Below are 27885 nucleotides of genomic sequence, written 5' to 3'. Positions count from 1 at the left end.
ATTAATGTTGTTAGTACTCAGGGAAAAAAGATGATGTTGGGCTTGTAAAATCAAGATAAGGTACCATTGTACATTGTGTAAATAAGAGAAGTGATTGGCATGACAATAAAACACGAGTTAAACTATGTTTTATGGGAAGGAGCTTCAAAATTCTATTCTTCAAACATAACATTTCGAAGAGCCTATTGACAATAATTAACATTATTATTCACAGAAGAAAAAATAAACAGTTCTGTACTGTCTAAAATAATCCTAGTTGTTGCATATTGAGCAAACTCTTGCAGCATATTCTTGTAAACAAGTTCTTGTGCTGGAGATGGGAAAGGTTCTTTCGGTTCCACATAGTTAAGATTAATCCATGTAATGCAGATTCTGGACACCAGGCTCTTGCTGATCCCAAATCTATCAGCAAGATATTGTACAAATAACCCAGCCTTTAGTCTCATAAGTATGAGTAAAAATTCATCCAAGAATGACAGTTTCTTGAAGGCCCCGGCTTACCTCTGTTATCATCTGTTTGGTATGCTGACTCTCTTTCGACAATTTCTCTCCTCTCCAGTACTGCATCTTTGCCAGCATTGGTTCAATAAAATTATAGAAGCTTATGAGTGCTCCATAGTTTGGGAATCCAGTATAAAATAGAACCGCAGACTCATCATCTTTAATTTTGTCAATTGAAAATTGGCACGCCAATAAATATCCCCCTCGTTTTCAACTTCACTTAGTTTTTCTTTCAAGTCAGCTAATTGTACTTGCAGTAGCTCTATTTCTCGTTGCAGCTTAAGAACATCTGATTGTTGCAGGGCTGGTGAAGATGAAGCAGCATTGACAGTTGACACAGCTGCTTCAACTTCTTGGTGAAATGATTCCTGTTCAACTTCAAATGACTCTTCTTGAGTTGTCACAGTTGCTACTGGGACCCTTTAAGCAAGCATTTTCCGTGGTTTTTTCGGTACTGACTAGTTTAATCGAGATGGTTCTGCCCATATATATAATAATAAACTCATGATTTTATTAAATTTTTAATTTTACATTTTAATTTTACATTATAATTTTATAATTATACATTCAGTTCACAGATATCGTATAAGACCACAGTGCACAAAGAGATATAAATGTCACTTTTTAATGAGAAGAAAAAAATCCCAGCATAAACACTACAATACCGAAAATCAAAGCTCCATTTTCTTTTGGTATCCAAGCAACAAAACAACCGTACAAACATTATAAACCTTTCACCAATTTCCAGCGACCTGCCCACGTTTTTTCGCATGTCTTCTGTTTTGAAATGTTCTGAGCACAAAGAAGTTGATTTTGTGATGAAGAATCCGTCCTTTGCATGCTGGCGCTTCAGGAGATTGCACCATCTGATTCGCTGCTGGACGTCATTCGGAAACAAGAAGAAATGCAGACCTGTTGGATTGCCTGTTGTGTCATAATAGCTATTAGCACAAACAAAAAGCGGCACAGTGTCTTCCTCTTCTTTTCGAAGAAGAAGGAGGAATATCCTGCGTAGGGAAAGTATCGTTCATTGTCGAAATATCTCGATGAAAAGGACAGAGCACCACCACATTTCACTAAACTCTCACTAGAACTCGCAACGCGACTCAACACTAACCTCGCTATCATGTTTGCGCGGTTACACATCCAATATGGCGCCGGGAACTGTAAAAAGGGCTATTGTCGCCATACGAAGTAAAAGAGGGCACTCAGATTTTCAAGGCGAAAGTTATTTCTGTTCATAGTAAGTATTACACTTTTATTTGGTTAATCGTTGTCATATGTATCATTTCTACTTCTATCGATTGATTGCAGAACATATGAATAAATATTATGTAAGAATTTTAAGCTTAGCTTTAAAAGTAGCTTTTCTAAGTTTCATTAGTTTAAACTGAATATAATGGTAATAAATGCTTCTTATTTGTGTCATTTAAAAGGTACTAAAGGTGAAGCTACAAAGAAAGAACTTAGTTTGCTTGTTCCAGGTAATTTTGAGTTAAAGGCTTTTCATAACTTTTTGCACGTGTGACAAAGCGAAGCGCCATTTTGCGGGGTGACGACGTTACAGCGGACCAATCCTTTTCCATCCCCCTAGAAAAAAGCATTTCTGCTTTAGAGTACACTTTAAAGCTTTTAATAGCCCATAGTCTTTTTGTATGCCTAGATCATTTGTGAAAATTCACATCACTTTTGGTTTATTTATACGACAAAGATCCAATATAAAACCTCCGCAAATTATATAGGAACTGTCTCAGAAGATATTGAAAGCATGAGAGACACCAGCGTTGCAACTTTATATCAGAAGACACTGTTTATATGTAGCGATTATTCGCCGAGGGTGAGGTGAATATCGTCGAATAATCCTCTGAGACGAAGTCTCGGGGATTATTCGACAATATTCACCGAGCCTGAGGTGAATAATTGTTTTAGTATAATTTCAGAGCTGAACAACAGAGAATTTTCAAAAGTCATAGCATTTTAGTAACATTTATTAACATTTTATTTTAACATTTTATATAAACCGCACAGAGCGGTTTATATAGCGTCTTAGTATGATTTCAGAGCTGAGCAAAGAGTTCCAGCCATCTGATTTGTCGAGCAGTTCCTTATATGATGCTATTTAAACCGCCCCACGCGGTTTATGTAAAATGTTAAAATAAAATGTAAATGTTACTACAATGTTATGACTTTTGAAATTTCATTGTTGTTCAGCTCTTAAATTATACTAAAACAATTATTCGCCTCAAGTTCAGTGAATATTGTCGAATAATCTCCTCGACTTCGTCTCTGGGATTATTTGAAGATATTCACCTCGCCTTCTGCGAATAATTTTTAAATAAGGAACCGCTCGAGCAATCAGATTGCTGGAAACTCTTTGCTCAGCTCTGAAACTATACTAATTAACAATTAAAATGATATCACATAAGAATAACAATCTTAATTAGTTCAGATGCCAAAATAACATTGACATGTTTGTGCGCGCATTTTATCAGCCGGAATGAAAACATGCTCCACTGGAAAATAATGATTTTGCCAAAAATGTATATTTTGATCCAAACTTTTCAAATTGCATCAGCCATGCATGATTTCTGATAATTGATATATGTGAATCCTAAGTTGTCAATTTATTAATCCTTTGAATGATCTTTTACTGTTTGTTTTGCATTCCAAGTAATTTTGTATATGCATGTACAATCTATAGTAACAACAAAAAGTATTGTTAATTGTAATGTTTATTTGAGTTGTATATAATAAATTCAATTCAATTCCTATCATATGGTGTTGTATGTTTTATGCAGTTAAGTGCAATTTAATGGAGTTGACAATGTGGAGCACAAGTGCTACCCGGTGCAGTCAGCGGTCTGGCATGCACCTGCATTCCTTTTGTTCTTGGTCCACGGGGCGTTGTTCAGTTTTGTTAGTGTTTTAGTCAGTGTTTTTCTGAGCGTTAGCATTTTTCCCTGTTTTTCTCCTTCTGTGTGGGGGCTCATGGCTGGGTCGCCTGGATTTGCCATCCATGGGAGCAGTCTTCATCTAGGAGCTGGCTGCCAATAGTGGAAGCTCCTGGATGTCTCAGGCACCCTACCTCCACTTTGTGGGGCAGTTGTTAAAGTGTCTATATTCTATTTTTCCTATTTTCCTAAGAAATTCCTAGGAGTTTCCTAGGAATTTCCTTGGGGACCTAATCTTGGTCAGACAAAAGTGAAATGTGTATCCTAAGAAATTCCTAGGAATTTCCTAGGATTTTTTTCGGATTTTAATTTTTTCACTCCTAGGAATTTCCTAGGAAATTTCTAGGAATTCTTTGAATTCTTCGTCCCAATTTACTGTGAAATTTCACACCTTATTCCTAGGAATTTCCTAGGAATATTCTTAGGAAATTCGTAGGAGAATCTTAGGATTTCCTAGGAATTTCCTAGATCTTTTCGCAAGGGTAGTCCTTTCAGCGTTAAGGCAGAAACTTTTACTTCATTTTATGTTGATTAAAATAAGTCTCGGATGAAGAAGTAAACAATTACACTATAAGAAAAACTGTGGAAGAAATTTGTGTTACAAAGCAGCCCCTTCCCATTTTTCCTGTGTAAATGCTCAAAGGCTTGTGCAGACTTAAGACAATTTAACTGAATAATGTATTTACCTGTGTATAAATCGACCTTTTATGACCAAAAATATCAGCTCAAAAAATCACCCTTGACTTATACACGGGTCATACACAAAAACCTGACCCAAACAATCCAAGAAATTAGCGTAACAATTCCCAGTTGTGGGCATAATCTAACAAAACAACATGGTGTTCACAATAACCTGGTGGCCTATGACAATTTCTTATTTGCTTTCTGCTTTCAAACTAGTGTTGACTGACTTGGTTTCAAAGTATCTTTGATTGCTTCTTCCTCAAGCTCCCAAAGTAGTAGAGGTTATAATTGTGAACCTTCACCTCCTGAGACTCCATTACTCAGTAATAACGCCATATTATGGTATGATTCTTACAGATTTACAGTAAGACACACTTAGTAAAGAAAGTAAAGAAATTTTTCAATCATAGGATACGTTTGGAATATGATATGAAGTTCAAGGATGCTCACGGTCGAGATGGGACACTGGAGACTGGACAGATGACTCGGATCAAATGATTTTGATTTTCTAGTCTCCATCACTTTTTCAATGGCTCATCCTTGAGCTCTACTGCAAAGAGCCCCCTGGCACAAGTAAAGACTTAAAGACAGTAAGGGCTCTAGATTGACTTGAGGTAAACCATCATAATAGATAAAAATAACATGTGATCTATTTTGAATACTGATTTGGACTAACTTGGCTGTTTGATTTCTTGCAGTTGGTTCCTGTTGATTTTGCCAAAAAAAAAATTAGAGTTTGGAGCAGAAAACGTTTTCCAGTGCTAGGTGATAGTGGTGGAATGAGAATTGGCGGCACAACATAATTATGGTGTTCTGCATCATCCTGACTTTCTTACTGATCCACACAAGGTACAGAGCAATGAGGGCAGTCAGTAATTTGCCCTGGCCTGCTTAAGTAACTATACATGTAATTAATAACAGTTTAATATTTATATTGGGCAAATTAACTTTGGGATCTGATCAAATGCACATCAGAATGTTTCATGGCGGACTTAACAGACTGCTTGCAGCAGTTTACAATTTTTTGTGAAGACCAATTTTAATAGATGCCCCCAATTTCAATAAACAGGCCAGACCACAACACTGGCAACTACATTCCCTACTCCCCTGGTCTGGGGCTCAAACTCCAACCTCCTGCACAGCAGTCCAGTGCTCTAGAACTTGAGCTAACCAGGTGGCATAATGAACACTTTTACCCCTAAGATCATGTTTAGTAATTCTCATTACTGTCTGCCATACAATTCTTATAGTTTTAGTTTAGAGAATTTGGTATTGGATCATCCTTCACATTTCTGGGATCAGAAAGTCCAGTTCTCACTGATATTCTTACCCCATTTTGATGACTGCCGTTATCTATTACTGTGCAGACACATGGCAAGAGCTTCAATTGGTGATCATTTCCTTCATTCTCATAACTTTAATGTATGATTTTGGGCTGATGTTCCAAGGAGAAATTAGATGCTAATCACTCTGAGGGGTAATCATGCATTTGTCTTCCAATAGATCATGAGTAACAACCGATCAAATTGCGTGAATAATTCAGCTTGTAAGGTTAACTTACTGCTTAATCTTTGCTCTCAGGCAGCCAAGTACGTCTGGGAATCTTCAGGTAGCTTTCTAGCTCCAAATGGAGGTGTCATGCGCACTTCAATTCTAGGAGTTTATAACTTCATATATTTCATTGTATCTGATTTATCACTTTCACGGGTTTATTACGAATCAACTTAACGGCCTGCTCTCAGTTGGCTTGTTAGCTCAATTGGTAGAGCGCTGCACTAGTATCGCAGAGGTCAGTGGCATCATTACGGAAAAGGTTATTCCAACAGATTGAAACAACTTAATGAATGTGCGTTGTGCTTTATTTACAATGATGATAAAAGCTCGTATGAGGAATTATTATTGCATATTAAGCATCCCACTTTGTTTAATAGAAGAATTCATAATATTTTAACATTGGTATTTAAAGCTTTGCATGGGTTGGTTCCAGAATATCTTTCTAGGTTATTTACTTTACGCAACTGCAAAATTAATCTGAGGGGGGATAATATTCTTATGGTACCCAGGGTTAATATCACTAACTATGGCCTCCACTCATTGGCCTATCAGGGTAGTAAGCTATGGAACTCTCTTCCCAATAACATAAGACTGCTACACGAATTAAGTCAATTTAGATCCGAAGTTTCTAAATTGAAATTCGACCTGTAGAATAAATTTTACTTAGTTTTCACCTTGTTTAGAAATTATATTTTAATATCCTTTGCTTTAGAATTATATTTTGTATTTTATATGTAGTTAGTATTTACATAGTAATTAGATTAATTTTAAATATTTTAAATTTAGATAATTTAACTTGGAGATATTAGCATGTATTTGGTATCTTAAATTCAAGTATAAATAAAGTTATTGTCATTGTCATGAAAACAATAACGATAACAATAGAACTCCGCAGAGACTAGTAGTCTTTGTTTTCAAAATTTGGATTTTTTTTTCTAAGACTAGGTTTACACTAGAGGAGAGTTTTCCGGATTCGTTAATGTTTCCGGATTCATGAATTCCGATCAAAGTGCGTGAATAATTCAGCTTGTTAGGTTAACTTACTGCTTAATCTTGGTTCTCAGGCAGCCGAGTACGTCTGGGAATCTTCAGGTAGCTTTCTAGCTCCAAACGGAGGTGTCATGCGCACTTCAATTCCAGGAGTTCATAACTTTAGCGACATAGATGCAGTAATAGAGAACACTAAGGCAGCATGTAAAGTCCCATGCAGACCCAAGATGTAAACCTACCCCCCCCCCCCCCACATAATTTAAAGGGGGTAAGTTTATAAGAAAACTGTGGTGCTGCATCGGTGGGAGGTATAAAAAGATCATTTTCTGGGATCAACTAACTTGATAATGGAAATTAGCCAGCTTAAAAATTGTAAAGCTGACATTTGGAGCGTTAGCCCTTTGTCAAAGCGACTTGCTTTATTTGGCCCTCAAGCAACCAGGGTTAGAAATTTCTCCTACCAGCTACTTAAAGGCTCAACATGGAAAGACTCTATCGAGATAGCCGGCTTAGAGCCTGGTTCTTAGGTTAAGTGGAGATGCAGGTTCCCTGAAGTGCGCACGTGAGCATAGACATAGGCAGTCCTCTCTTAAGTGTGTATGAAATAATTCTAAGGTATTTCAGTTTTCTGTTGATTTACGACAAGTAAAATTACCAATAGGTTTTTGACTGCTTCAAGGACCTGTCATTATTTATCGCCAGTCAAAAAGGGGGGGGGGGGGGAGGGAGATTCTTGGGAGGTTTCCAGGAAGAACTGAGAGAGAACCTGTCGTCGCCAATACAGTTTAAATGGGGATTATAGAAAATTTACTCCGGTACCCTAGAAACATCACAGAGCGTTAAGGGGAATCTGGTAAATTTTCTCCTGATACAACCAAAATCCTCACCCCTCCCCTCCTCAGGCGATAAATAACAACCGGTCCCATAAAGCATCTGTATGTGGCCTGTCAGTTTAAACCAAAGTGAGAACCTTATCTCGTGAATTGCTTTTAGAAAGAGGGTTTGGAGGAACACATGTTTTGCTAAGTCATTGGAAGATCTTCAGCTTGACCAACGCGGCAAAATAGGTTACACGCACAAATGTTTAGGCGCCGGAATTTGGTCCTTGAGGCAGGATGATTTTCGTGCCGCTATAGAAGCTGAGGCATATGAGGTAAGTCTGATACTTGAAAGACACAATATCTTTTTGGATTTTTCTTGTAAAAACCATCATTTTGAAGAGTCGAAATGCATTGTAGTTTCTACGGAGTTTATGTCTGAATTGCCGAGGGAATAAGAATATGAAGCATTGTCATACCTTTGGAAAATTCGTGTCTCTGGGTACAAAATCTTCCAAAATTTTGATGTGCTACTCATCTTACAAGAATTTGCAATCTGCAGGCAAGGCCCATTATATAGGACTATCAGTGCACCATTAGAAGTCAGTTTATAGGGCTTTGTTAGGTTGTTGGAAAATGTTTTACGATTATAGAAAATTTTAAAGTTCAAGTTTTAAGCCACGTATATTTCAACAATGAGATGCAATGAATATATGCAGTTCATATATTTTGAACTGCGGTAATAGATACGTATGATGTGCGATCCTCGCAGTAGATAGCGCTATTTATGCAATAGCGAAAATCAGACCTGAAAAAAATCAGGCCTGTATGGGCTTGTTCGCTCAATTGCTAGAGCGCTGCACTAGTATCGCAGAGGTCAGTGGTTCGAGTCCCGTACAGGCCTGATTTTTTTCAGGTCTGATTTTCGCAATTGCATAAATAGCGCTATCTACTGCGAGGATCGCACATCATACGTATCTAATACCGCAGTACAAAATATATGAACTTCATATATTCATTGCATCTCATTTATCACTTTCACGGGTTTATTACGAATCAACTTAACGGCCTGCCCCCAGTTGGCTTGTTAGCTCAATTGGTAGAGCGCTGCACTAGTATCGCAGAGGTCAGTGGTTCGAGTCCCGTACAGGCCTGATTTTTTTTCAGGTCTAATTTTCGCTATTGCATAAATAGCGCTATCTACTGCGAGGATCGCACATCATACGTATTTCAACAATGTTGTGAATTTTCTTCTTTTTTTTTTTTTTTTTTTACGCACTAAATTGCGAACCTATTTTTCTTCTCAGGCCGGAGACGCTAACACAAATGGCGCAGTAGCCGGGGCGCTGTTAGGCTGTAAACTGGGTGCCAGTAAACTGCCAGAATCTTGGCTCAATGAATTGCTACATAAAAAGTGGCTAGATGAGAAGATTGAGAAGTAAATAAAACATAGAATGGCTAGAGGTTTCGAACATTTAAATATAGCCAAACAAAACAAGGATTTATTATCATGGTACATTTCAAGAGATAAATCACTCACGTGATGGGCACGTGGAACGAGGCACGCGCAATCAGGTGTGTGACTCAGACGGTAAGTCACGCATAAAGTCACGCAAAAAGTACAATTTATATAAACTGGCGTTTCTAATACCAGTTAAAAGATAATCATTATAACATATACGTTCCGAAAAATTGTAGAATAAACGATCCCTGAAAAGGTCTTTGAAAGAAATGGTTATATTTGTATCAGTAGGGCCTTTGAAACGAGGATAATAATCCACGGCTTGTGTAAGACGGAAACTGGACCAATTATAAGATCGCGGTTTACATAAACCGCGAAATGTTCGTATGAGGGGTTCATGTCTTACGTCTTATGAGCATGTGTGAGGTCACGAGCACGGGAAAAATGCCCAAGCGCGGGAAAATATTGCGCTTTCGCATTGTAAGGTCGCGTCTTGCGTAAGCCGCGCATGAGCTGCAATGCCATTTATACGAGTAGTTTCGCATCTTATCAAAGCCGCGGCTTATTCAAGACGTTCTCATAACCCCTATTTTGCAGAAGCGGCCTTAAAAGTGGCAGTGTAACGTTTACACGATGAGTTCGCGACTTAGCTATGCTGCGAATTAGTTTCTTAGTATAATCGGCCCTAATATTGGTGAACCTGCTTTTTACTCTCAGTTGGCGGAAAGACGGCGGAATTTAACGTTATATCATCTGCATTTTTTAGTTTCATTGTCAAACAAAGTTGCTTTACCTTTTTTTTTCAGGTTCTTGGCTCTTCTTGGTCTGACTGAATGAAGAATAAAAACCCGCGCCTTATTTACTGTGACGATATTTAGCAACAACTTTTTTTTCTTTTATTTTTACCTTATTATTTACACTGCTTTTTGAACTAGTATTTAGATAGATCCCAAAAGATATTATTAGAAATTTTAACTCAGCTATTTCCTTAACGGTTATAATTTAATTTTAGAATCTTTTCAAAATTAGATCTTATTAGATCTAATCAGAAATTTGTAAAATTTCAAAGGGGTTTTGCTCACATATTTTTGTTTCTATGCACTTGGATTATTATAGAATGCGAATTTGATAATATTCATGTTACTCTGCGCAGTACAAGCCCTAAATTGTCATTTACATTTTAAGTTTAACCTAAAACTATGAGAAACAAGAAAACTGCCTGCGCTAGTTTTAGCGTCATGTTAGTGTTATGAGTAACACACCTGTATACATACACGCACAGAAACTCACACAAACTCGCCTTCTGAAAAGAAGTCTTCAAACGTAGGTAACAGTTAAAGTATGTTCCGTATAAATGGAATTAGAAGGATATATTAGATTACAAAAGGACAAACGGGTCATTGAAGCTCTACCGAATATACATTGAGATGTAGTGAAGATACTAATAAAACAGTGGACAAAACCCCAAAGAATGTATCAAGTGCAGTAACTTTTCTTCGGTTCGGAAATTCCTCAGAACGGTGAATTCAGATACCCACCCCTGTAAGGGAAAGATTTAATGCGTAATGAAAGGATGGCGCGCATGGTGACTGAAAATCAAATATTGGCGCAGAAGAAAAAGAAGTAAAGAAGTTTAAATTTTGGGTGCAAGAAGGAATAAACATTTCAAGGAAAGGTGAAAATGGGACAAAAAGTCTTGCGATGGTATAAAAAAAATGGTTACCTCAAAAAGTGCGAGAGAGCTGGGGACAAATAACAGTTGTACGTAGCGAAGAGTACGACGGGAGGGCAGGTTACCCAGGCTTCCTTCGGGGAAGACTGAGGATAAGTCAGTATAGGTGTGAGAGACGTGAAATAGAGAGAAACATGGCAAAGCACCGTTTTATTTTTCTTTTACTTGCTCAAACTGCTACAGCCCTTAATGTCTATGTTTCCTGTGTTAGGTAAATATCCGTGTTTACATCTTGACACACTGCTCAAGAGGAAACTTAAAGAGTGGGAAAACTGATATCTGTGGTCTTCTGACACACCAATCCATCCATACAGCCACATCCATGCAAATCCTGAGAAAAAGAAATTGGAAATACCCAAGGATGACTAAGTTAAAAATATTACTTATAAATTAAACCCTTGGCCTTCTATTTAGTACCTTGAGGTTACAGGCGCCGTCTTCTGGGATTTTCGGAATTAACCGCTGGGCCAGAATCGGACAGCAGAAATTTGGGGTGCAGTCAACGTCAGATTGACAACTCTGGCTTATTAAAAGAATTAAGAAATAGTTACTAATAAAACTGCTTTTCGAACTGAACTGCACGCGGATTTCTTTACCTAAGGATCTGTTGATGGGCTTTTTGGTTCGTTCGAGAGGTAAACTTTATTTTGTCGTTGACACCCGTTTCTAGAAATCTCCTTCATCTCGATCTCAGCAAAGTAAGACAACCCCTTCCTAGGCTGCGCTCTAGTTATCGTAAGAATTCCCAGGAAACGCTTCACTCTGTAAGCTGTGTTAGCTGAGCTGACAAAAAAAAGAGAAGAGTGCACTTCAATCAGCTTGGAAAACTCACGTTAAATATACCTTGCGAAATAGAAATAATTTTTTTTCTTGTTGTCATTGTTTACAATCAAATTTCTTGAAGCTATACTGACAAACACTACCGTCGTGTTGACATAACCCATAAGGTAAGGTTTTCGTCAAATCTTTGGTAAGTTGTCACAGATGTTATGGAACAATTTGCTTTGAAAATTATCAAAAAATTTCAAATGTAGATGTTCAGGTAACACTAGTATTAATGATATGTAAGGCTATCCCTCGAAAACGAAACGTTCCTATGTAGTATTAAGGATTTTGCAGCAAGTAATTTTAATATTTAAATGAGTTAAAATCACACATCCCCACATATAAAAATGTGCATGATCATGGCATGGGCTTGTGTAGCGAAGCAGCTCAGTCACATTAGTGCATAGCAGTTATCAAACTGCGTATTCTTCCCTTTAAAAATTATTTTGATATGTGATATGGAGAAAACAAGGAATCCGGCAAATTTCTCCACTGAAACCCAAGATTAAAAGAGAATTGAGGTTGCCATTTCAATGAATAAAATTAGCCTTGCCTGTTTTGTGTTTGATATCAAATAACCAAAGACGACAAAGGATAAAGTCGATTTTGCGTTTCTGCCAGAAACGCAAATTACACCACTTGCTCTTTAACTTAAACCGCAGTTCACGCCAACATTTGAAAGAAAACACTCACGTTTTGTTTTAAGGTTTAACACATTTGTTTTAAAAACTGCATCTGGAGTTTTTCAAACTTTGTTTTCGCTTTTATAACTAAAGCTAAGCGCCATTTTAAGCATCCAACACTGCCTCAGCGAGAGCCTCGTTCCTGTGATAAGAAGCGTGATGTTGGCTGTCTCCTTTCATTCTAGTCCATCTGCGTAGGCGCACTTGTGTACGTCCTAAAGAATAAATAAAAAGGAAAATGTTATTACACCAAAAGCTTAAGGAAGCTTAAAGTCAATTTTGGAAAGATGAGAGAAACTTTATAAATATCTGACCAAAAAAAAAGCTATTAATGGCTTACCGTCAAAATGCAGGTGAAGTATTTCTTGAGTTTAGGAATACATCGCTTGTTAAAGGCACAGCATCTATTGTAACTGCAATCTTCTACAGTCAGGTATCTCTAATTCATGACGAAAAAATAATTTTCTTTGAAATATATAGAAGCCTAGGTTTGAGTTTCTTTACGTTTTGTCAACTACCTAACGAATGAATGAATGAATGAATGAAAAACTTTAAGTGTCTATGTTTTAAACTTTAAACTAATGGGGGACACTAAAAAATTTTAAAGTCAAATACATTTACATATGAAGATAATAGTTATTTACAGTAGATAATTAAAAAGATTATGAAGTTATTTAGCTAAGTTTTAAATTTCAACGAGAGGTGAAAGGTCGACTTTTCTTATCTTCTTCTTGAACGAATTTAGAGTCTCTATCGTTCTTAGGTGTCTTGGTAACTTCGACTAGATGAGAGGCATGACTAATGCAAATCCTGAGAAAAAGAGATTGGAAATACCAAAGGATGATAAACGATGAGAGAAAATTAAAAAATGTTGCTTATAAATTAAAACCTTGGCCTTCTATCTATTACCTTAAGGTTGCAGGCACCGTCTTCTGGGATTTTCGGGATACACCGCTGGGCCAGAATCGGACAGCAGAAATTTGAGACGCAGTCAACGTCAGATTGACACCTCTGGCTTATCAAAAAAAAATTAAGAAATAGTTACTAATAAAACTGCTTTTCGAACTGAACTGCATGCGGATTCCTTTACCTAAGGATCTGTTAATGGGCTTTTTGGTTCGTTCGAGAGGTAAACTTCAATTTGTCCTTGACACCCTTCATTTCGTTCTCAGCAAAGTAAGACAAACCCTTCCTTGGCTGCACCTTAGTCATCGTAAGATTTCCCAGGAAACGCTTGACTCTGTAAGCTGTGTTAGCTGCGCTGACAAAAAAAAAAAAGAGAAGAATGCACTTCAATCAGCTTGGAAAACTCAGGTTTTACCTAGAAAGAAACTGACTTTAAATATACCTTGCGAAATAGAAATAATTTTTTTTTCTTGTTGTTACTGTTTATAATCAAATTTGTTGAAGATATACTGAGAAACAATACCGTCTTGTTGACATAGCCCATAAGGTAAGGTTTTCGTCAAATCTTTGGTAAGTTGTCACAGATATTGTGGAACAATTTGCTTTGAAAATATATGTTTATAAAAAAATTTCAAATGTAGATGTTCAGGTAACACTAGTATTAATGATATGTAATGCTATCCCTCGAAAACGAAACGGTCCTATGTAGTATTAAGGATTTTGCAGCAAGTAATTTTAATATTTAAATAACTTAAAATCATACCTCCCCATATATAAAAATGTGCATGATCATGGGATGGGCTTGTGTAGCAAAGCAGCTCAGTCACATTAGTGCATAGCAGTTATCAAACTGCGTATTCTTCCCTTGGGTACGTCCTAAAGAATAAATAAAAAGGAAATGTTATTACGCCAAAAGCTTAAGGAAGCTTAAAGTCAATTTTGGAAAGATGAGAGAAACTTTATCAATATCTTACCAAAAAGAAATGCTATTAATGGCTTACCGTCAAAATGCAGGTGAAGTATTTCTTGAGTTTAGGAATACATCGCTTGTTAAAGGCACAGCATCTATTGTAACTGCAATCTTCTACGGTGAGGCATCTCTAATTCATGACAAAAAAACAATTTTCTCTGAAATATAAAGAAGCCTAGGTTTGGGTTTCTTTACGTTTTGTCAACTATCTCGCGAATGGATGAATGACTGAAAAATTTTATTTAAGTGTCTATATTTTTAGCTATAAGCTAATGGGGGACACAAAAAAATTTAAAAGTCAAATACATTTACATATGAAGATAATAGTTATTTGCAGTAGATAATTAAAAAGATTAGAAAGTTATTTAGTTAAGTTTTAAATTTCGACGAGAGTTGAAAGGTCGACTTTCCTTATGTTCTTCTTGAACGAATTTAGAATTAATTTCTATCGTTCTTAGGTGTCTTGGTAACTTCGACCAGATGAGAGGTCCCATATATTTAATAGAATTCCTACCAAATCTTACAGTTTCGAATCTTGGCAGTTCGAAGTCACTGTTCCGTAAATTATACTGAGTGTTCTTTATATGAAATATGTCAGAAATATTCTTGGGTATGAGACTGTGCTTCACTTTAAACATCAAAGTGGCAATGTCTTGTAGGCGCCGATTGTACAACGTCGGTAGTTTGGCGCGACTTAGCAGTTCTTGATAGGACGCTGATCTAGTTTTGTACACCGCCCTAAGTGCTCGCTCCTGAATCCGCTCAAGCTTTCTCCGTTCCGATGCATTACAAAAGTGCCATACTAGATGACAGTAGGTTAGATGGGGCAGAATTGATACTTTAGCATTACAGGGTATCAAATTGCGTAGTCGCACTAAGACCCCTACTTTTTGACTGACCTTAGAGCATAGATCACTGAATTGACTACTAAAACTCGATGTTTCGTCGATTTGAGCTCCTAAAAGCCGTTTTTCCCCCATTCTCTCAATAGTATGACCGTCAACAGAAAATTTATCGGTCCTCAAACATTTTCAATCATTCCAACAAACTTTCAAACTTACGTTGAAGTACAGCCAGCGCCTGACCCTCATGGGTGCATCTGCTGCCTGGTTATCAAGGCCGATCGTCTCCACTTCGATATCAATATCTCCCGGCATACATTGTTTAACGGGATTCTCGATTCTGTGCTCTATCACATTCTTGGTGAGAACGCAGGAAAGACCATTCTGGCAACTGCAATCTCCTTCCTGGCCACAGAAGAGGAGTGAAGAGAACAGAATAAAAATTCTCATCCGGTGAACTTGCCACCCGCTTTGTCGTATGAAGAGCGAGCTTAATGAAGAGGTAACCTTACAGCTGAATAAATCGTTAGGAAGTTTGTTCTTCGTTCTTCTTCTTTGTTTTTTTCTAACTTAGAAAGGCATCGATTTTTCATTTTCTTGCCAGTCGCTAATAACGACACAAAACTAGTATAACCTTGGTCTCTAAAAGATTCACTCTATTGTAGTGTCATCTGGCAGGACGCTACAAAACACAAGTTTTTTCATGAAAAGTATTCGAAGCATATATGTGGTAGAATTGTTATAGAAAATTTGAGTTACTAGACTTCTTAAAGACAGCATTTTATGGCATTGAACAATAAAATAATCTTATTAAGGTGTTTACTCACCGGCTTGTTACAAACTGAAAGTTCAGGAAGTTCTGAACATCCCTGAAGAAAAAGAAAAGAACAAAATGTACAAGAAATGTGTGGAGTAATTGGAATCGGACATTTTACTCGATGAGTACAAACAACGACAACAACAAACAGAACAGAACAAGATTCATATCTGGTTTCCAAGTTTGCTCACAAGTTTAAAAAAGATGTATGTTTTGTCTTTGTTTCCAGTTTTCCTTGAATGAGCGCGTGGTATAAAAAAAAGAAGTTCTGTGAAGTATTTGATAATGAATTAATTAAAGATTTAATTAAGAAGAAAACACGCCGTTTTGCCAGCAAATTATCTGTTCCAGTTTGATAGAATTAAACTCAGTTTTAGCGGTGCGTGTCTAAAATTGAAATAAAAGATGATGCTCAGAAGCAACATGTGTCTTAAATTCCTCAAAGCTCACCAAAGCAAGTGAAATGCTTAAGCTCAAAATTAGTATGGCAGTCATCATGTTTCTTTCGTTTAACTAAAAATTAGCCTAAAGTATACAACTGGGTTGTAGCTGACACTCTAACAGGACGTTTCAACTGAAACGTTGTTCCTTATACTTCACTATTTTTAAAACAATTTTGAAGTACAGCATTTTCGCGGATATTATCAAAAAAAAAAAGCAAGAGTACTTTTAAACATCTTACGTAAACAAACATTTTCAATGTGATAATGTGTTTTTTCAACTGTTTGTACGCATCCACCGCAAGGGTCATGATCGAAACGCATGCGAGTGGAACCCTTAATGCAACACAAGGGATTTCCATCATATCCACGCATCATAGCATTATTTCATGTGTCGTAAGACTAAAAAAAAATAAAATTGTAAGGAAGTATTCATCTCTACAGCGCAGACACATCCGCCTGTATATTAGGACGACAAATTCTTTGCACGATAACCTTTCTATCGCCTTAGGTTGTTTAAGCCAGTTAGTGAAATCCGTGGTAGTAGTTAAGTGTGCAGTACACTTTTTCAAAGTATCAGTGCATATTGAGGACGTTTCTTTTTTTTCTAATGGCAAGTTATCTTCATGTCTTTATCTGCTTTTTCTTTCATTCTTAGCGTAAAAGATATCGTTATCAAAGTTAGTAAAAAATTAATGATTCATGTATTTTTTTTTTTTAAGATTTTCGATTGTAAAAAACTTCGGTAAGCCACCCAAAACAGTACTCAAGAGGTTTAAAGAAACCGACTAAATCTAGGTAAATATTTGTGTTTAAGAATAAGAAAGACCCCCACCCCACCTGTTCTTCCGCTGACCCCTTAATCGAAAGTCAAGCAATGGTCTCGCTGTACGTGGCTCAACCCTAAGCAAAACCTTTCGACTCAGCGTTTTGGCGGCTAAAAGCCAGGAGGACTCAGCACAAATCAGACATGACTAAATTGGCATTGCAGCTGAACAACTTTGCACTGCGTTAAGAGCTCCTTTCTGCTAACATACAAAATTATCCAACACTAACGCACTGAGTGTTGTCTCCTAAAGTGCCTTACTCAACACGCAGTTGAACAAGCTTCGTTTCATTTTCGTTTAAACGCGCTGTTTGAAATACTTAGCCTCATTTTGCACTCCTTGAGATAAATTGCAAAACATACCACTTCAAAATTTTTCTCGGAAACTTTAAGAGCAGGGCGCGAGGGCCTCTAGTCACAATTTGTTTCATCAAGATCATAGCCTCTATATCGTTGTGAGCGATTCAAATTCCATTCACTCAAACTCAAGCCATGAAGATCTTCATTTTTCTGAGCCTCTGTGCTGCTTTTACTTCGGTAAGTTTCCAAAAGTGGAAGCGTTTCATTTCTTTTAATACTCCATCTTTTCCCTCTCAGTAGAATGAAGAGAATCACTAATTCATATCCCTAACCAAATCACGCGTTTTGTGAACGTTCTTTGAAGAGGCAATTAAGAGGCTTGTGTTTCTTTCAGGGATGTTCAAATCTTCCAGAACTTGCAGCCTGTAACAGAGAGGTGAGCTCAAAACACATTTCTCATCCTTTATGGTGTTCATAAATATTTATGGTAATAATGTTAGTAGTCACTTCAATTAGTCACTTCAATGGCTTAGAGAAATTTTCAGTTGACCGTCGAAAGTAATCCGGGACTCCTTGGTTCTGCTTAGACTCCACTTGGTGATTGGTCCAGAAAACTCTCGCCTTTACTTTTAAGAACCTCAATTAAAAGCTAAAATATTACGTGAGGTGGCTCTACCTCCCAGATTGTAGTAAGGGAGGGGAGGGGGGCATTAGAGCCCGTCCCGCCGCTCTTATTCCGCCACCAAAACTTCTGCCTCAAGGTCTCTAAGACTGTTGTGTTGTCCTCGGAATTTTGGTCCTCGAGGCTGTTAGTGCAGTTGTCTCCCTGTGTGTCTCAGTTTATAATGTATTAGTTACACCCACGTCACGTGAATCTTATAACAGAAGGGAGACTGCAGCTGCCAAACTGGTCTGTCCTGTGTTCTGACTAAAAAGTTGATCTACCAAGGACAAATGACCGACGTCAAACAGTGCATGCCAGAAGGGATGGAGATAGAAGTGGAAACAGTGGATCTTGACGGGGAAGGTGCTATGGCTCCCATGAAGAAGAAACGTTTTTTGTTTAATGGATTATTTAAGGTAGGGGGGATTTAATTGTAATAATTGGGTAACCATAGAATCATATATCACAAGCGAGACTGTTCCGTCTAAGGATTGTAAACTGTTTAAAAAAAAAAAACAAGGGAAGGTCAAGAAATACACTGAACGAGCGTCAAGCACATGAAAGGCAGGAGCATAAGTCGTGAATTGCTAAAGTTTCAGTTGCGTTTAATTGATTGATAATATCAAGGGATGTTAAACCCACTATATGCACCAAGTAATAACAACATTTTTCTTTCATGTTTAAAGCTTAGTGTTGCACGAATGTTACTATTGCCAAAAGGTCTGGAGATATGTCACGAATTTATGTCACAAGTTTATGAAAAGATATGATATTTTTTAAGAACATATTTCGGCAGTTCTTCTGTCATCTTCAGTTCAATTTAGACAACTTTGTGCTTTGCATGTTTTTAAAAATGTCGTATATTTTCTAACATGTTACTATTATTTTGCAAAACAGAGATGTAAAACTCAAACTGACTGAAGAGAAGACCAGTGTTGCTTATTGAACAAGAGATGCTCTCCAAAACTTCCGAAGTACTTTACATGTTATTTAACGTTAGTTGAAGAATGAAGGTTTACATTATTTCTTGTAGTCCAGTCGTAATAAAGGCAATAACAACGGTGGGGTATCATTAACAATCTTGTTATCGCTATCCTTATTTTTGCTGTTATCCTTTTGATCGTAATTATCATTATTAGCATCCGCCATTATCATTAGCATTATTGGATTTATTGTTATCGTTATTATTATTAATATCATTATGAGCAGTGTTAATAGCCTCATCATTATTCCTATCGGTTTTGTTCTTATTATCATTATTATTATCATCAGACTGATAATTATAAGCAGTGCCAGCATCATTATCAAAATTATCTACATCATCATCACTGTTGTCATAACCATAATGAAAATGAAAAAAAAGAAAAAAAACCAAAAAGTACGCGCCTCTGATTGGCTGAAAACGAGTGTATTTTTCCATGTATTTGTAACACGATGTATATTACAAATAGTGCGCGTGTGCTGTGAAAACTTCGTTTTTCTTGACTTAATGTAATGATTTTTTCTTTTAAATTATTAGTAAGTAATACCATGATTCGTCGTGCAATTTAATGTAAAAGAGAACCTTTGTAAATTTTTCAGACCATAAATTGCACTTACCTTACGGTACCGTGCAATGTTTTTGTCTTTGAAAATTTTACTCGCACTTATTCACACCAAACTGCACTCGAAATCATATCATTATCCATATTTGTCATTTTTATTATTTTCATTATCGTCTCATTATCATTTCATTACAGTAACTATAACCAATAATATTATCTAATTGATTTTTTTCAGCACTTGCACGAGTGTGGTTGCCGTGACGGTCTCATTTGTACCGAAACAGCCTCCGTTACCATCCGTCTGACTGGTATCAAGGTCGCCCTGAGGCAGTGCATGTAACTCGTACCAGCCTCTTGACCGAGACAAAGTAATCAGCCGAGGAGAAGACAAAACTAACCATGTAACGCTTAGAATAATTTCAGTGAAAGGAATAAAGAAAGTCTTCGAGAAAAATCTGGAAATTACTTGTTGAATTCAGTTAACAGACTCTTTAATTCGAACAGTTCAGTGACTTGCGGCATAAGATTGAAAGTCGATCATTTGTTATCATTCAGCCAAGCAAGGGGAAAAATTGAACAATTCCTGTGCAGGTAGGAAATTGTCCCACAGTTCTGAGAACTGTTCATTAAATCTTCTCCAAAGCGGACGATAAAGCTAAAACAAACTTCGTTCTCAATTGCAACTTATGAGGTTATCTTTCATTGCCATGACACCAATCTCCAAAATAAAAAATTCATAAAGAGGAAGAAGAACAGCCTATCAGAGACTTACATTTTAGGTTAGGTGTCGAATATGAATGAAACAGAAGAAAAAATTCCAGAGTTTTCATCACGTAGTCGTACACCAGATTTTTACTTGTTCTACTCAATTGTACACTATTGAAGTAATCTTAAACGCCAGTGGTGTGGCACGCGAGTGACCGCCTGTGCCTCTGGCGCGAGCTCTTAAGGGGGTCCGGTGGAAGTGAAACAATTTCGTAAAAAAATCCTTTCATTTATATTTTTAGGAAAAATCAAACTAAATAACAAGAAAGAAATACTGCTCAAAGGGAAGAGGGAGGTTTACAACTCCCTCAGCCCCTACCCCGGATCTGCCTCTGATATAAAATCCTTCAATTCTTTGTTCTAAAAGGCCGATAATTTGCCTGACATTATTTCTCAAAAACCTGCAAGTGATGAAAGCAACACGACACAACACAACTCAATTTCAATGCAATAGCTTAAGGGTGACAAAGCTTCATAATGAAATCCATTACTTTGAATTTGCCTAAAAAAAAATTTAAAGGTAAACTGCCGTTTAACTTGTGTACACACCACAAGTTACTACAAACAAAATCAAAAGATTCTTGACCGATAGCTTCGACGCGAAGCATACTTGCACATTTTCACGTGGCCTTAGTCAGCTTTTTCCTACGATTACTTCACAAACTTTGATACGCTTTTAAAACTGTCGAAAGGAACATACCGTGCTTTCGTTTGTTCCTCGAGACAATGCAAAGTCGTTTCTCAATTTTTCGAATAAGATGAGAAGCTTATGACTTTGAAGGGAAAACATTTGGTAGAAACGTTAAGTTGTCGTCACAGTTCGTCCCCAAATTTCAATTGATGAAAATTCATGATTTGAATGGAGCGCTTCTTCCTACCAATCCCATGTGGATGACCGCGCATATTTTGATTGGGTAGTGTAGCTGCACGGCCTTTCCGCCCCCGAAAAATATTTTTGACTAATTAGGAACGAAGTTAATTACGGAATACGTGAGAGATTTTTTTCACCAATTTTTTTCCTTTCAGACTAGATTGAAGAAAAGCATACTTACTGCTTATCTTCTGATCAAAAAAAGGAAGTCCAAAAAGCAATTGTTATGGAAAAAAGCGTTTTTTCACGGAGATACACAACTATGACAAACAGAATATATGAGCGATTTTTTTTCTTTATCTCTCTTTGATTAATATGGGAAAATCCCGTTAAACAGTTTTTGGGGAGGGTCTCGGAGAATTCCCAATAAATTTTTCTCAACTTGGGAGCGTGGCCTCACTACTGAATGATTCTTAACTAATTAAATCCAGCGGTTTTCAAAACTATGAAGCCGCAGAGTTTAACGTTTGTTTTTATCAGTAACAAAATTACACTTGATTATATTCGGAGGGAGCTCTGAGTTAAGTTGTATTAAATGAATTCAATTGTTTTTCGTATGACAAATTTTCAGAACGATCTAAGCCATTGTGCTCACTTGGAAACCAGTTCCTCAGATGGGTGAGAAACCACGACGAAACGAATTTAGGCGTGTGTATCCAGCCATCTTATGCCGAAGGCCAAGGAAAACTCTGTGTAAATACAAAATTGTCAAATGTTCCAACGACCTTTGAAGAAAAACTATTTTCCAATCGTACGTTGTCTTGAAATTAAAACAAAATCAACAAAAGATTGCTATATTAGCTATCTAAGTGACAGTACAAGTCTGGTGCTATATTTGAATTACAAAAGATTGCTATGTTAGCTATCTAAGTGACTGTACAAGTCTGGTGCTATATTTGAATTAAAGAAACGTTTATCATTCGATGCTCTTGCGAGTACATACTTTATCGTGCTGCAAACAGAGTAAGAAATACTGTTTGTTTTGTTTGTTTTACCAGCCTTTTTTCATCGCCAAAAAAGGAAGCTTTGACTGACAAAATAACACACAGTTAGCCTTTGTTCTAAGACTTCTTAAACCTGTAATAGATACTTCACGGTGTATGACTTATTCTCTTAAAGCAGCAACAATTTAATGCAACCATGTTAGTTAAGCTGTGTTTGTAGACATAGACTGTAAACGTAGTTATTTGTCGTAGTAGAAGCATTAACAAATCGTCGAATAACCATTTTTCAGAAGTTTGGGTCAGAATAATTCCTCATTTTCCCCAACAAGGGATTATTGAAGCGCGTTCTGAGAAACATGCATGCCAATTTGAATTTCTCTCCATAACAAATGGTTTCTTTTTCATCATTTCTACAATTGTATTCACCATAAAAATATAAGGCAAGGATATAACTGAAATGTAATTGCGTTTGATAAATTTGCCGTGGCAATTAACATTCAGAGCGGAAATTGTTTATTCTTCTCTAAAAAAAGAGCACATCAAAAATATTTCAGAATGGGTTCTGTTTTCTTTATTCCTTTCAACAAACAGCTCAGCAAATTTTGATTTCACAAATACAGTTTTCGTTTGAAAGATTTGTTTAAAGACTCTCACATTGTTAGTAATGTTGTAAAAGCTGCTACTCAGCCTCTGCGCCTCAAAACTATAAAACAGCTGACACAGCAGATCACAGCACTCAACTTCACCAAAAGTTCAGTGGGATCTGAGAGTTTCTGTTAGTCGTTTCATTGAAGTCATGAAGATTCTCGTCATTCTGAGTCTTTGCGCTACGGCTGCTTTGCTGAGTTTCACAACAACTTAAGAAATGATTTCAAGCCTTTTTCCTCATAAAGATGATTTATTTGCTTTTCACAAAGTTTTTCCATTAAGCGACAGGCACTTTCTTTCCTTCAGCGAGCGGAAAGTTTTGAAACAATCTATTAAGGCGTTATTGGAGTTTAATTTTTTTTGTGTGTTACTAGAAATGAATTTTTTATGTTTTTTCCGATGTTTCAACGATTCCAATTCTCTCCTCTTGGATTAAATGGATGTATGCGTCAGAAATAGAAGTGATAATTAAGAAAGAGCTTATCTGATACAAGAAAAAGAATTGAAAATAATAATCGAGGTTGGTTTTTTAGTGTTTAGAGTCTACAGTCACCATGATAATACAGCCTTAGAAGTTGACACAAGGCAGTCTCTCGTGGAACTATTTTTACAGTCAAGATATCTTTTCTATCTTTCTCTAGGGATGCAGTAATCTTCCCAAACTGGCCGCTTGCAACATTGCTCCGGTAGGTGACTGAATGATGCTTGTGGTTCTCAGACTGTTTGGGTAACTAAAAGTATCAGTAAGAGAAGAATCACATTTTGTAATATGATAGAAAAGAAAGAAATACTCGGTCTCAGCGTCAAGAGGATATTACGAGAAGGTTTAAAGGAAAAGGTGCCCCGGTGGACTGATAGATCAAAATTATTTTTAGGGAAGAGAGATTAGAATTTATTATATGATAATATGATAAGTTGTTTTGATTGATTCTTACTTATGATTTATTGGAGGACAAAAGCATAGATTACGTCACCGTTTACAGCATTTTGGTTTTTATCATATAAAACAAATATATTCCATGTCGTTGTCTCTCTGTTCAGCAGTGATCAAAGATGACGTCAATATGCGGTTTTTCATTTCAGGGCGGAGGAGACTGTGGCTGCCAAGCCGGTTTGTCCTGTGCGTTGACCAAGAATATAATCTACAATGGACAGGTTATTCCTGTTAAACAGTGCATGCCGGAAGGAATGGACATTGAGGTGGAAGAGGTTGATCTGGATAACCAGTCTGCTGATGAACCAATGAGGAAAAAACGATTTCTTTTTAACGTAAGAATCTCAATTTTTTTCCGCGCTTAGCGAACCAAAATACTATAAGGGGGAGGGGAAGGGGGTGAGGGAGGTCGAGTGAGAGAGCAAAAGGGTAATATCCACCAATTTTACTGAAAAGTATGATGAACGTTCTGAACATACACCCCACATCCACATAGAACCCTGAGGCACCGGCATTGTTTCAGCCCTAAACTATACCCACCCACCCCTACTCAGTAATGGCACTGCTTCCTACGATGAAAATACACCCCACATCCACATAGAACCACATCCCACATCCCACATCCACACCCCACATCCACATAGAACCCTGAGGCACCGGCATTGTTTCAGCCCTAAACTATACCCACCCACCCCTACTCAGTAATGGCACTGCTTCCTACGATGAACATACACCCCACATCCACATAGAACCCTGAACCACCGGCATTGTTTCAGCCCTAAACTATACCCACCCACCCCTACTCAGTAATGGCACTGCTTCCTACGATGAACATACACCCCACATCCACAGAGAACCCTGAACCACCGGCATTGTTTCAGCCCTAAACTATACCCACCCACCCCTACTCAGTAATGGCACTGCTTCCTACGATGAACATACACCCCACATCCACATAGAACCCTGAACCACCGGCATTGTTTCAGCCCTAAACTATACCCACCCACCCCTACTCAGTAATGGCACTGCTTCCTACGATGAACATACACCCCACATCCACATAGAACCCTGAGCCACCGGCATTGTTTCAGTCCTAAACTATACCCACCCACCCCTACTCAGTAATGGCACTGCTTCCTACGATGAAAATACACCCCACATCCACATAGAACCCTGAGCCACCGGCATTGTTTCAGTCCTAAACTATACCCACCCACCCCTACTCAGTAATGGCACTGCTTCCTACGATGCCTCGATTCTCAAATTCATTTTCTTCAATTATCCAATACCGAGAGAAGAATTTCCCGTAAGGATGGGCTTCATTCAAAGGGTTACCTTTGGACACGCGGAATCTGTGTTCCCATGCCTTTTCACAAGCAATTTGATCTTCCTTGTCATCAAGTATCTCTTGATGGAATTGATGCTGGGAGTGTTGTCCTCCCAAGGCAAATTCAACATTAGAGAAATGAGAAAAAGGATTTTTTTAGCTGATCTTCTCAGTCCGAGGCGTATTTGTTTTTATTCACGCCATGTTGCATTTTCATAGAGGTGCAGTTCCGAGGCTGAATGTCAAGATAACTACTGCTGTGCGCTTGGTAAACGTTGCGCTCCAAAACTCGGAGAGTTCTTCACTTGTTTTTTTGTGGTTAGTAACAAAGTTCTCTTTATAAATGTGTTTGTGACTTTTTCGTAATGAATACTCGAAAATTGAAGTAAGATATTTTGCTTCACGATATAGAATCTTCTTTACTTGGTTTTAGTGACACTGTCAGTGTATTATAAGCTAAAGCTATATATTTTGCACAAGTTGTGACTACGCCGTGAAGATTACGGTCAAAATATTTGAAAAGTATTGGCACAGTATATTAGCGACAGAAGTCTCAGAAACTTTTCATTATTTATCTCCTTTGTGGTAATTTTGAATTTTGAGGGAGATCACATGATTTTTATGGAGAATGAGTTATCGCCAAGAAAGTATAAAGGGGGACTCAAGAAAATAGACTGCCAATTAACTGTCAATGGTAAAAGGGGTGGGGCATAAAGATGTTGTAAGGTGTTATGGGGGAATCAAGTGAATGTTATTTGGACAACCAAAGTCCTCCAAGATCCCCCCGGTCCCCATATTTCATAAAAAACAGTTAACATTGTTCCCTTCTGTATAATTTCTTTCCATGAGTGCGCTTCATATTTTTTCCTCTTTTTTTTTTACCATAGAGCAAACATAACTGCGGTTGCGGTAATGGTTTGGCCTGCAAAGTAACAACCACGATCCGATTGCCTTTTGGGATCAAGATTCCCATCAAACAGTGTGTGAAGCCCGAGTGAACATAGCGCAGAACTGACATGATTCAAAATTGCAGATAAAGTAGTTTGAAATTTGTAGAGCAAAATCTGTAACAACAAAGTGAGGAATAAAAGCACATTGAAAACCTTAAACAATCTCCTTCTAAAATATGACTTTGTAAGCGGGTATTGGAGAGCGCCAAATAAGAGTCAGGTCCCTCACGGTCACGGTCAGTGTTGTCTGTATCAGGGAGGGTAGGGGAGGAGAAGGAAAGGGGAAGGGGGGAGGGGAGCGTCAATTGGTGGGAAATTTGAGCTTCGTAGCATGGTATGAAACCTTACTAGTCAGCGAATCTTAGCCTCGCTGTTATTCTTCTCTTGACTATGCATTCTCTCGTAAATTAAAATAAGAATATGGGTTGTATGAGGATAAATAACTTTACTTGATACTTTTTCCAGTTCTCGCACCCGTTTCACAGTTGATTTTTAAAACTCGTACCGAGATTTTCTGTGTTCATCCACTGTTAGTGGCGCGGTTGAAGAGTTGAAGATAACTGATTTCAAGACTAAGATATTACCGTTTGCTCATAAAAAACTTGGAAAAATTAAAGAGCCCCATGTGAAGTCCATTTAAAATTTGACACAGTAATACTTACAAATGATGAATTGTTCTTTGTGTACATTGTGTATGTGTACTGGTGTGTGCTATTATCTATGCATAAGTCGTGGCTTCTACCCGGGCTTGAATGAATGAACAGATATTTGGAAGAAGTGTGATTCACATTTAGTAGAGTGACCTGTTCAGATCAAATACATCTAATTAAACATATTGTTTAGGTATATTATTTCTTTTTTTAAAAACCTTACCCTTGCTCAATTTTTGGCATATTAATGTACAGTTTTTCATCATCTGTTGACAATTTGCCATTTCCTTCCGATTTATTCTATTCATTTTGATATATCAGTTCTTCCTCCCCAGGAAAATATCTGGTGTTCTTTTACTATCCCTCTGACTTGTAAGTATCAGATTTTAGTAACATCTTTAAAATAAATTAAAAGCATGTTGTACTTTGCGGCCTCCTTGCTATCCTCATAAATTACATAATTAGCCATCTCTCCACAACTGTTACAGTAATCATGACTGTCCCCAAGGGGACTGGTAATGAAAGGTTTCCTTTATTGTTATGACCCTAATGCTTGAACCAGCGTGACGCTGTAGGTAGACATTAGATACCAAGAACTCCGAGCTATCTGAAGGTTGAAAAATTTCGATTAGTCTCAGCGAACAACTCGACGGAAAAATAATTAGTGAGTACCAGCCGCTGTTCGGGAAATGAGCCCACGCTCTTATTCAGATCCCAGTAACTGGCGGAAATCGAACCTGCATGTGGAGTTAAGGATCAGAGCTGACGGTAGGAGAGACTACTTCGCTGTTTGAAAGAGTGCCCTCAGTGTCTTTACCAAGGTGACTGGAAAAATATGGATATGTTTTGCTTTTATAGATTTGATGACATTTGAAGCTGGCCTTTTTTTAAATCCAGCCAGTTCCCCTTACCCCAGCGAATAAGAGGTAACTCGTGGGTCCTACCCTTGTAATGTAATGTTCTGTTCGAAATAAATGTGCAAGAAAAGATTATGAAGACAAGGAAGGGGTGTAGTGTGGGAGGGATTTGACCGCTGCTGAACAAAATGTTACCTTTTCTGTTGGTAGTTTTTTTCTTTCCGAAACCCTTTTTACAATAATATTTCAATGCTAACCAGAAGGGTGATGCTCGAGGGACAAAGACTGCATTTTCTCTAAAACTTTCCGGGTGTAAACTGCAGTAAATATATAGAAAGAAGTAAGAAGAATCGATATCAAGATCTTTGGAGTAAAAATGTTGATGAAATGGACTAGAACTACATTATGTACGAAGCAAATACAAAGGAAC

The 27885-nt window shown here is 37.5% G+C and overlaps 2 protein-coding genes and 1 pseudogene across 7 annotated transcripts in view; all 3 read left to right on the top strand.

Annotated features, from left to right (window-relative positions):
- LOC148731769 (uncharacterized) overlaps positions 1-19089 on the top strand; it is a 40498-nt pseudogene extending 21409 nt beyond the window's left edge. Inside the window, exon 7 of the transcript XR_016001994.1 lies at positions 18863-19089. The product of XR_016001994.1 is annotated as an uncharacterized LOC148731769 (transcript). The remainder of the gene's footprint in view (positions 1-18862) is intronic.
- LOC148731770 (uncharacterized) lies at positions 1157-10432 on the top strand. 5 transcript variants are annotated; one of them, XM_088762065.1, is made up of 7 exons: positions 1157-1744; positions 1938-1985; positions 4547-4726; positions 4835-4985; positions 7674-7833; positions 8806-8936; positions 9767-10432. In XM_088762065.1, the coding sequence occupies exons 4-7, from the start codon at positions 4942-4944 to the stop codon at positions 9795-9797; spliced, it is 366 nt and encodes a 121-aa protein (XP_088618191.1). In that variant the 5' UTR covers positions 1157-1744; positions 1938-1985; positions 4547-4726; positions 4835-4941; the 3' UTR covers positions 9798-10432. The 5 variants fall into 5 exon arrangements, 3 of the variants coding, with proteins under 3 accessions (XP_088618191.1, XP_088618192.1, XP_088618190.1); XM_088762066.1 differs by having other exon boundaries at positions 4547-4750; XR_016002025.1 differs by lacking the exon at positions 4547-4726 and having other exon boundaries at positions 8806-9073.
- A 4084-nt stretch (positions 19090-23173) lies between the features above and the next one.
- On the top strand, positions 23174-26101 carry LOC148731768 (uncharacterized). Its single transcript, XM_088761945.1, has 5 exons — positions 23174-23179; positions 23379-23423; positions 23821-24006; positions 25218-25316; positions 25886-26101. Exons 1-5 carry the CDS (start codon positions 23174-23176, stop codon positions 25994-25996), a joined length of 447 nt encoding a protein of 148 aa, XP_088618071.1. The 3' UTR covers positions 25997-26101.
- The last annotated feature ends 1784 nt before the right edge of the window (positions 26102-27885 follow it).

This window comes from Stylophora pistillata, chromosome 5 (genome assembly GCF_964205215.1).
Source record: "Stylophora pistillata chromosome 5, jaStyPist1.2, whole genome shotgun sequence".
Lineage (NCBI taxonomy): Eukaryota > Metazoa > Cnidaria > Anthozoa > Scleractinia > Pocilloporidae > Stylophora > Stylophora pistillata.
The sequence above is the reverse complement of the archived record's forward strand: the minus strand, read 5'-3'. Positions and strand labels throughout refer to the sequence as shown.

What these genes read in the sequence shown, in the direction of transcription:
- LOC148731770 (XM_088762064.1), top strand. Translation starts at nt 4,942, where the DNA reads ATGGTGTTCTGCATCATCCTGACTTTCTTACTGATCCACACAAG. An exon ending in TTCTTACTGATCCACACAAG is followed by an intron (nt 4,986 to 7,673) that starts GTACAGAGCAAT and finishes AATTGCTTTTAG; the next exon opens with AAAGAGGGTTTGGAGGAACA. An exon ending in TAGAAGCTGAGGCATATGAG is followed by an intron (nt 7,834 to 8,805) that starts GTAAGTCTGATA and finishes TTTTCTTCTCAG; the next exon opens with GCCGGAGACGCTAACACAAA.
- LOC148731768 (XM_088761945.1), top strand. An exon ending in CCGCTTGCAACATTGCTCCG is followed by an intron (nt 23,424 to 23,820) that starts GTAGGTGACTGA and finishes TTTTCATTTCAG; the next exon opens with GGCGGAGGAGACTGTGGCTG. An exon ending in TCTTCACTTGTTTTTTTGTG is followed by an intron (nt 25,317 to 25,885) that starts GTTAGTAACAAA and finishes TTTTTACCATAG; the next exon opens with AGCAAACATAACTGCGGTTG.